This window comes from Fragaria vesca, linkage group LG7 (genome assembly GCF_000184155.1).
Source record: "Fragaria vesca subsp. vesca linkage group LG7, FraVesHawaii_1.0, whole genome shotgun sequence".
NCBI classification, from domain to species: domain Eukaryota; kingdom Viridiplantae; phylum Streptophyta; class Magnoliopsida; order Rosales; family Rosaceae; genus Fragaria; species Fragaria vesca.
Window position 1 is genome coordinate 16,414,788 of NC_020497.1, and position 9,871 is coordinate 16,424,658.

Here is a 9,871-nt window from a genome sequence, read left to right on the forward strand (position 1 = left end):
TATATACAGTCCCCTTCCAAAGAGAGATCCCTCTTTGAAATTAAAGTGAGGGACTCCTTATTTCGCTCACTTTCAGGTCGTATTTCCACATCTCAACCGTACAATATTTGAAACACAGTGTGTAGATCATTCCTGTAAAGTTTCATCAAATTTGAAGATCATTTAAGCTTCCGTAATCATAATTTACACGAACGGTTCTGTTTGGACAACTTTTGTTCTGTTGATTTATTTAATCTAATTCTGTCACATCCCGACTCTTATATTTTTACCTTATTTACTAGCTTGATTATAATAAGAATTTTACCGTCTCCGTCATTGAGATAATAGTTTAATCGGTCCCTAGAGGGGTTTCGGGGGACGATTATTTCGGAGAGTTATTCGTAGGAGAAAGTTATGACGACGGTAAAAATGGTAAATTTTAGCTAGTAAAATGTAATTTTTATTAGGGTATTATTTTGGGGTGTAATTATTTTTAGTGGAGTTGGGTATATTAGGCTTGGACCGGTTTGGGTGGAGGCCCAAAACCCACTCTTCTCTTCTCTCTTTTTCTTCCCGGTTTTCCTCTCCCCGAGTCCTCCGCTGCCCAACTTTCGGCCGCTCGTCCGCCGCCGTCCGGCCGCCTGGGACTGCCGCACCGGTCACGTTCGGTCGGCCTCCGACCCAGCTACATCCCTGGATCGGTGACAGCTCCCCTAGCGCCGCCATAAGTGAGGATCGACGCCCGGAGCCGCTAGCTGCCGTGGTGGTCCTCTCGCCGGAGCTCCCTCCTCCGGCCACAAAACCGGCGATCCTTAGCTAGTTTTGTTGCCCTCCTCCAGTGTAGCAACCCCTCCAAACAGCTCATCCTCTCTTGAGCTAGGTAAGGAGAAATGTGAAGTTGAAATTCTAGAGCGATTTTGATGTTTTTGTTCGATTGGCATAGCTAGGCTTGGATTTTGGGTTTGTGGTAGTTAGGAAAGTTGTAGAGCATGATGAGAGGAAGATGCTGTCAAAATTTCATAGGCATTGGAGGTCGCCGGAATCGACCTCCGGCCGGCGCCGGCGCCGCCACTGTTTGGAAGATTTTTAGGGTTTTAAATTTAGAATATTAAGGGGAGTTTATTGAAGTGAGTTATGGAATTTTTGGATGAGTTTTGGATAGGTTTATGAATTTCTGAAGTGTGGTATTTTTGGCGGTTAATTAATGTAGAATCCGGCCGTAGGATTTAAGTCCTATTTTTGGGGAGGTTGTAATTACGGCTGCCGAGTATGATATTTAAGTTCGGATCGTTTCGATTTAAGAATATCAAAGTTAGGCAATGATGAGCGTAGTTACGGCTCTCGGTTAATTTTGCCTATTTTGATTAAATGTTGGATTGTTAGTTGGGAAATTAATATTATATTTAGAACAGGACGTGAGGAGGCTTGAGCAGACGAGGCCCCAGATCGATGTCAGGCTTAGGCCTAATTTGTGAGTGGACTTTTGTTTTAAATAAAATGCATGCTATAGTTCATAGATGAACAATTAATGTTGTGGAGCATTTTGACGTCATTTTAATTTGACGATTTTATTTCTCTTGGAGAGTTACCGAAAATGGGATTTTCGGTGAATATAAATATGTATTTATGAGGAGAGTATGTATAAAAATGCTAGCTAGCCCTATGTGTCTGTCCACCTTAATGTCGTAGCATATAGCTGCATTATGGTGTGACGTGAGCGTTGGACGCGAGCGTAGTAGCCCTATATGAGTGTTTAATTCATATAGAGGGTATGGGCACATATTTATACACCCGTCTGTCCACCTTAATGGCGTAGTGTAGCACCGCATTAAGGCATGACGTGAGCGTTGGACGCGAGCGTAGTAGCCCTATATAGACCCATGAATTTATATAGGGAGTATGGACGTGTGTAAATACATACATATATTATAGAGCCTGTGAGGCTCGACATTTATGAGATAAAAGTTTTATCGCTTGCAGCATGCATTCGATTTTCTTTGGAAATTGAAATGGGGAAGCATAAATATTTTTATTAATTTATTTTTGTCCACTCACTCTAACGTTGTTAAGTGTTTTTTCCTGGGCCTTTCGTTTTAAAAATGCCCAGCTTGCAGGGTAGCTTAGTCAAGGTCAGGCGTACATGGAGATGAGGCATAGTCATCATATAGCTTCCGCTTGTTAATTTATTTTGTTTCCTTTCTTCTTGTTAGAGTTGCTCTGAACCTATAAATGGTTGGATATGAGATTTATTTAGATTAGTAAATTTTGGGTGGTGTTGTGATTTGGGGAGCACGAAGGCTCCAGGAGTAGAGGATATTAAATGGATTCTTTTGAAGTGTATGCAGGTATTATTAGGAAGGGTTGTCCATTTTCAAGGGAGGTTATGTCGAATTTTTTTGGTAAACTTTCTTTGGATAGTGTGGTCCCGGCCAGGAGTTTACTATCGGTTTCGTAGAGTGAATTACGGGTGGGTCGTCGACAATTACGTTACGTCAATAGATCAAATTTAGTTAGTAGTAAATTTTAAGTTCAGGAAGTAATACTACACATTGTTGTTTAGTTACATTGTTACGGTTGGTAGATGTTGGAAAGTAACGACCGTCGAAGTAGAGCGAAATAAAGGAAGTCCGTCCTACTTTAATTTTACTAAGAAGGAGTCCTCCTCTGAGGGAGTCGTCTCTATATATATATATATATATATATATATATATATATATATATATGCATGTTTGCTGTTATGGACTCTTCAGCTGTTGCGTGCGCTTGCTGAGATATAAAGCAACAAATACAGGAACGAAGGAAACAGATCATGGGGGTCACACCGAAAATTACAAGGACATGAAATGAAAACGCAGCATACAGAAATGAAGAAAATACAATGATTCAAATGACAGCCATAAATATCGAATTGTCTAGCTGCTACCATCTTTCAGCTACCTATAGCTGCCGTAGCTGGTGAATAATATGGAATGGCTATTAGAGGATTTTCTCTGCGCAAGGTTAAACCAGTTACTGCTGTCAATCTGTCATGTCTAAATCCTCATGACCTCTTGCTGCTTCAGGCAATGCCCAATTAAACTTGTGCACAAGGTTTGCTAAAGCAATTTCATGAATAGCCGATACATATTGAATTGCCGGACAAATCCTTCTACCGGACCCAAACGGAATCAATTCGAAGTCATTTCCTTTGAAGTTGATGGAGCTTTTTAAAAACCTTTCTGGCTCGAATTCGTCTGGATTGTCGAATGACTTTGGATCTCTACTGATTTTCCAGATATTTACTATAGCTTGTGTGTTGGCTTTGATGTCATAACCATTTATTCTCACATCTTCCGTCGATATCTTGGGAAATAGTACCGGAATGGTAGGATATAAGCGAAAAGTCTCTTTGATCACCGCTCTCAAATAGTTCATGCCAACTAAATCATCCTCTGCTACCATTGCTTTGTTTCCTACTATTCCCCTTACTTCGTTTGCAGTTTATTCATGACTCTTGGATGCCTTAAAAGTTCAGACATCACCCAGTCTAGAATCGCATATGTATCGTTACCACCAGTGAAAACATCCTGCATATTAAGATCAGAATTAGAGAAAATTAAGTAGTTATATCCCCCTTGCTTCGGTTTACATTTTATTTTTGACTCTTGCATGAAAAAGTTTCATTTACTAAAGAAAGTTGTTCCGGTACATATATATGTTTTAAGGACATCTCCGACTCTTGTTCTAAAACCTATAATAGGTTTAGGTTTTTAATTTTACATCTTCAACCCATATATAAGTTGAGTCAAAATAGGAAATAGGCCACCCTTAGTTGCTCACCCAAATGCCCACCCACCTTATTTCATGACATGTGTCCTTTTTGTTAACTATACTAAACCATGGTTAATAAATAACAATAAATAAATATGTTTTCTTTTTCATTTATATCAGATTGATTGATTTATGTTACCCATAAAATACCAACAACAAATTTTGTTGGACAATACCCAATACCTCATAACAATCCATTTCTGTTCTTAAATACCCATTACCATACGAGTTGTTCTTCGATAAGCATAAATACCAATTCCCTTACCTAGACCCATAAGCTTTCCTCCATCGTTCTTCAATACCAAATTCTCATACCCATACCCATAAACTTAGCCGCTGGCGCTAGAAGAAGGAGAATCACCGGCGGACGTGGTTTGGCGAGCAGACTGAGATTAAGTCAAATTGCAGCTTACCTCCACATATGGATGATTGCCAACTGATTTGTAACATTTTTTTCCCAAGCAACAGTCTGGATTTTAAAATACCCACTTTAATCGTAGACGTTTGCAAGAACTAGAGGATGCTTGAGATGTGCTAGCTTGAGCATTGTTAAGGATTTGGGAAAAGCTTTCTGGAGGTAGAAGACGAGAAAGGTTGAAGCCTTTTACTTTGTCTTTTACATTGATTTGGAAATCGTTGATGTTTCATTTTTTTTTTTTTACTTAATTTTATCTTTAAAATGAAAAGAAAACATATTATTTATTGTTGTTTGTTAACTATGGTTTAGTATAGTTAACAAAAAGAACACATGTCATGAAATAAGGTGAGTGTGCATTACGGTGGGCAAATAAGAGTAGTCGACAAATTTGCTTAAAAATGGGTTAAACCTAAAAATGGTTCTATTTTGACTCAACTATTTAAGAGCAATCATAAATTTCTCACTCATGAATTGAGTGGTCCTCACATGATTTGGGTTTAGGTTTTGATTATAGAGGTTGGAGAGGTAAAACTCATATGAACAAGTTAAATAGGTTTGAGTGAGCCAAATTTTGAATTTGGGTATAGAAAACAAAAGTATTTTTATCAAAACATACATATGCATATATTCTACATATAATTAACAATTTACTAACGAGATATGATCAATAAGCAAATATATAAGAGATGAAGAGAAAGATTTGATTACCAAGATGAGAGCCTTTATGCTCAGACTATCAAGAGCAAAACCAGCCACCTTTTCCTTCTGCAGCGAAAGTAAGACGTCCACGAAGTCCTTATTATCCCCGTTTTTTCCATTAATACCATTATTCTTCTTTGATTCACTTGCTCCAATATCTCTGTGCTCTTGAACAACTTTGTCCAGAAAATCATCAAACCCTTTAGCCACCTTGTCTAGTTTAGCGTTCAAACCATTGAAGCTGCTCCACCATGCAAGCCATGGAATGTAATCCCCGATATTCACACGTACCATTAGCTCCATGAACTCCTTCAAAAGCTCCTGAAACATCTTACTATTTTCTCCAACGCAGTACTTCCTCCCAAAAGCCACTCTGCAGCTCACATCGTTGTTGAAAGTCGAAAACATTTCGGTTAGATTTAGAGCAACTGACGAAGATGTGGACTGTTGTTCTATCTTTCTGATCATCAGTTTGGTCTCTTCTTCTCTAACACCACGAAAAGACTGAACCCTTTTGTTGCTCAAAAGTTGCAAACGAATAAACTCTTCATCTGCCTCCAGTAGTCCCCGTAAGGCGCCGCGGAGACGTCTCTGTGATCGTAGAGGAGCTTCTTGAACACAATCAACTTGGGCCGGCTGGAGAAGACGAGGCCATTGGTGTGGAGAACCTCGCGGGCGGTCTCAGAGGACGAGACCACAAGGACGGGCACGCTTCCAAAATGGAGGAGCATGAGATTGTTAAGAGTATACAGGCCCAGTGCAGCAAGCCGAGTCCACATCCTTGCAGGTCCAATCCATATCTGCACCACTGGTGACGTAATCAACTTGGAGAACAAGTCGCCTTCCTGCTCTACATATCAAGCCAATCTGTTTCTTTTCTCTTCAAGCTTATCAATTTCATCTTTGATTTTGTATCAATAACCAGAAATATCAAGTATTGCTTTCTCTTTTCTTTGCCTTTCTTCATCTTTTGAGAATCGAATAGTTTTGTTGTTCATCAATTATCAAATTATGACCATGATAGTTTTTCAGCAGAGATCAGGGCCGAAGCGCTTAGCTAGGGCTTCGAGCGAGCGATAAGGGTAGAAGCCTAGTTGGTGGAGGTTTCCGATGATGGGGAGCTTTGGTGGAGAAGGTGGTGAGTTTTTCGTAGTAGGGATAGTGATGAACCATTTGTGTAGGAGAATGAGGAAAAAGAGAAGTAGCATAGGCATTAGGGTTAAGGAAGTGAAAGATTTCAACAAGGTTTGGTTGTCAAACTCGAGCATTTGCTGGACTTGATCGCTCAACATCTTTGATCTTCTTTCAGTACCAATTCCTCTAGCTACGTATGTATTATTGGAAGATTTAAGCACGGGACTTATGTATGCAAGATCATGCTAGTGTTTGGACAAAACCAATAGATAAGATCGACATCAAGGACAACCAATTAGAGAAGTAGAGGTTGGACAGTTCTTTCAGAAAAAACGTGGGGAGACAAAACGAACTGTGCTAATCTGTAGACGCTAGCTACTAGCAAATTCATCACTACTGCTTTGAGTGCTTTTTACTATACAATTTTTTAAAATTCTTTTTTACTAAACTGGATGTATTCCATAGATCCAAAGCTCATAACAACCGTATAAGATCAAGCTAGTGAACCTGAAGATCACCCCATTACATTCGATACTCAACTTCAACTGACTATAAAGAGTCAGGCTACCGAGCAAAACCTAAAATCCTATAAGGAAAATGTGAAAGGCTAATGTCAAAAAGAAAAAGAAAAAAGGACCATCACACTAAAATCGAAAAGAAAATGCAAAGACCAAGATTAAAACTCGGACAAACTAAATTGAATTATTGCATCTGTATTGATCAGCGACTTGGGGCTTAAAGATCATCTTGGTGTACCCCTCCACCCTACAAAACAGTTAAATAGCCTTGACCTAGGATCACGTCATGCCGAAGCCTAAATCAATAAATCATGCACAACTCCAGTGAGAGAAAGGAAAGGGAATTGATTACTTTCAAAAAAAAAGAAAAGGAAAGGGAATTGGTTGTTAGACCCAAGTCACAAGACTGTATATCTAGCCAAAAAAGCTATAAGCCCAAAGTCCCACCGGCTAAACCCAACATCCTCCCACTTTAGAACATATGTACCCCTTCAACTCGATCAAACCATCAAACGATCGATTCAATTGCTTTCATCAGTTATTATTCATTCTAAATTTTTTTTTGGGCTTATTTTTATGCAGTGATGCAGTTTTGTCAATTTAACAATCACTATTTATCGATTTAATATTTTATTTTTTATCTTTCATATATGATAATCAATTAATCACCACACATGCATTGCCAGATGTATGACAATCTTTCTTGCCAAATTTCTTGTTCAAATCCTTGAAATACAATGTTTGAGCTTGAGTTTCCTAAATAAAAAAAAAGATTTATACAAAAATTTAGAAAAATTTTATATACACTCCCCTATATACTTAATACACACCCATAATTATTTTTTGTTGTTTTTGTGCCATAAACTTCCTATTTCACCCCTATCACCTATACACGTCCATAGTCGTCCGTACCAACGGACATCCATGTATTTCTATCGTCTCTCCTCCACTACCAGTCTACAACCATCCTTGATCGCCCCATGCTCTAAGTCTCCAATTTCCAGTGACAAGTCCCACCTGTTTGAGAAAGATCCAAACTGCCCCACACCATATAATAAGAGATGAAGATACAATGTTGAGAATCAATCCCCATTATAAGGTGGGCAAGGAAGAAACCCTAGAATAATGGCAGAAGTTTAAGAGAATAGTTCCACACACACATACATCATTACATCATTACCCATCGATCAATAAATTTTGATATAGATGTCTGCGAAAAGCTTTAAAGGGAGGGACACAGATCTCGTTTAGTCTCTTAACTCTTTTTATCTCTCTTCTTCTTTGGCAAAAGAATATGCATTTTAATTGGGTTGTCCTTCTACTGTTTTTAACCCAACGCAGATCATGATTCTATTTTTTGTTTTGTTTCAGTTAATGTAAGGGTCTTATAGGAATATAAATTTTCCAAAAAAAAGTTCAGAGTTGAGGGATGTGTATTTAGGAATAAAGGGTGTGTATTTAGAATTTCTCAAAAATTTAATATACGTTAAACAAAATAATTACATTAAAAAAAGGGCAAAACAATAACAAAATATATTCAAAAAAAGAAGAAGAAAAAAGCAGTTGGCAGATTTTTTTTTTTTTAAATGCAGTTGGCAGGAGCCCACCCTGAGTCCTGCCATTTGATGGCCATCAAAAAGGTAGACAAATTTTGTTGCTCTGTGTGGTTTGTGATGGTGGATTGTGGGGCCCGCCGTTGCTATTCTCTTCTTTTTCTAACAGTTGCATTTACTCTCTCCGTTGAAACACTAATAATCATGCATTTTGACATGATTGTGAGAAAGGGGTGCATATGCTCTTAGTCGATCAAACTTTTTCTTACATCGTTCCGTAACTACTTAGAAATCATCACATAATCGAAGAAAAACCTTGTAGATAATTTTTTCAAGTCATTAATGCCACTATCTTCTCAAATTTCATTAAGTTTCGGAGAGTGATGGAAAAATATTTTCTAACAAATTAGGTACTAGACGCCGGGTGGAATAGGCGACAATGTGGACTAAGAACTGTCACTCAATTATGTACTTATTTTCGTTGTCACAATTCTACACTTCTCTTCTTTGTCATTCAATGTTTTATTATTATTTTTTTTTTAAATCGGTTTGAGTGGTAGTTCTCCTTCCTATTTCTTCATTATTTATAATAGACGATGGACATAGAGCCTAAACCTCAGTTTAAAGTACAATCATCCTCTATAAAACGATCCTGAATAATATTAGGTCCCTCCTCCACCCAAAATTCAACAAACATGGATAGCGCTTACAATCTGAAATAATTGGACCAACCTCCGACAAGTCTTCGTTCTGGGTTGAGATGGCATTGATCACCAGGGCGCAGTCATTTTCCAAAATTCTAATATTTTGTGTTTTACATTTATAAATTGGGTGCCTGCATGACATTTATAAATTGGGTGTCTGCATGCTTTGCATATTGCATCACTTCAAAGTCGCGTACATAAACCAAAATATATTATTGTTTGTTGTTATAGACTCTTCCGCTGTTGCATGGTGGTCACACCGATAACTACAAGGAAATGAAATGTAAAAGCAACATACAGAAATGAAGAAATACAATGATTCAAAGAAGGCCATACATATCAAATTATCTAGCTGCAACCATCTTTCAGGTACTTTGCTCGTGAATAATATGGGATGGCTATAGCTCTTAGAGGATTTTCTCTGCGCATGTTTAAGCCAGTTGTTTCTGTCATGTCTAAATCCTCACCTCTTGCTCCTTCAGGCAATGCCCAATTGAACTTGTGCACAAGGTTTGCTAAAGCAATTTCATGAATAGCCGATACATATTGAATTGCCGGACAAATCCTCCTACCCGACCCAAATGGAATCAATTCGAAGTCATTTCCCTTCAAGTCGATGGAGCTATTTATAAACCTTTCTGGCACGAACTCCTCTGGATTGTTGAATGACTTTGGATCTCTACTAATTTTCCAGATATTTACTATGGCTTGTGTGTTGGCTTTAATGTCATAACCATTTATTCTCACATCTTCCGTCGATATCTTGGGAAGTAGTACCGGAATGGTAGGATATAAGCGAAAAGTCTCCTTGAGCACCGCTTTCAAATAGTTCATGCCAACTAAATCATCCTCTGTCACCATTGCTTTGCTTCCTACTATTTCCCTTACTTCGTTTTGCAGTTTATTCATGACTCTTGGATGTCTTAGAAGTTCAGACATCGCCCACTCCAAAATTGCGTATGTATCGTTACCAGCAGTAAAAACATCCTGCATATTAATGTGAATTTGCATGCAAGATCAGAAATAGAGAAAATTAACATGTTCTAGTTATATTTA

The 9,871-nt window shown here is 38.2% G+C and overlaps 3 protein-coding genes across 3 annotated transcripts in view; all 3 read right to left on the reverse strand.

Annotated features, from left to right (window-relative positions):
- Window positions 1–2,997: 2,997 nt before the first annotated feature.
- LOC101291977 (psoralen synthase-like) lies at window positions 2,998–3,420 on the reverse strand. The gene has a single exon (XM_004308801.1). It carries the CDS (start codon window positions 3,418–3,420, stop codon window positions 2,998–3,000), a length of 423 nt encoding a protein of 140 aa, XP_004308849.1.
- Window positions 3,421–3,443: 23 nt separating this feature from the next.
- Window positions 3,444–5,314, reverse strand: LOC101292267 (cytochrome P450 71A8-like). Its single transcript, XM_004308802.1, has 2 exons — window positions 4,916–5,314; window positions 3,444–3,545 (listed from the first exon to the last, which is right to left on the reverse strand). Exons 1-2 carry the CDS (start codon window positions 5,312–5,314, stop codon window positions 3,444–3,446), a joined length of 501 nt encoding a protein of 166 aa, XP_004308850.1.
- A 3,699-nt stretch (window positions 5,315–9,013) lies between these two features.
- Window positions 9,014–9,871, reverse strand: part of LOC101307628 (cytochrome P450 71A25-like) — a 2,168-nt gene continuing 1,310 nt past the window's right edge. Inside the window, exon 2 of the mRNA XM_004307450.1 lies at window positions 9,014–9,802. Coding sequence (XP_004307498.1) covers window positions 9,164–9,802 — 639 coding nt within the window. The 3' untranslated portion in view covers window positions 9,014–9,163. The remainder of the gene's footprint in view (window positions 9,803–9,871) is intronic.

What these genes read in the sequence shown, in the direction of transcription:
- LOC101292267 (XM_004308802.1), bottom strand. Translation starts at nt 5,314, where the DNA reads ATGTTTTCGACTTTCAACAACGATGTGAGCTGCAGAGTGGCTTTTGGG. An exon ending in GCATAAAGGCTCTCATCTTG is followed by an intron (nt 3,546 to 4,915) that starts GTAATCAAATCT and finishes CTTAATATGCAG; the next exon opens with GATGTTTTCACTGGTGGTAA.
- LOC101291977 (XM_004308801.1), bottom strand. Translation starts at nt 3,420, where the DNA reads ATGGTAGCAGAGGATGATTTAGTTGGCATGAACTATTTGAGAGCGGTG.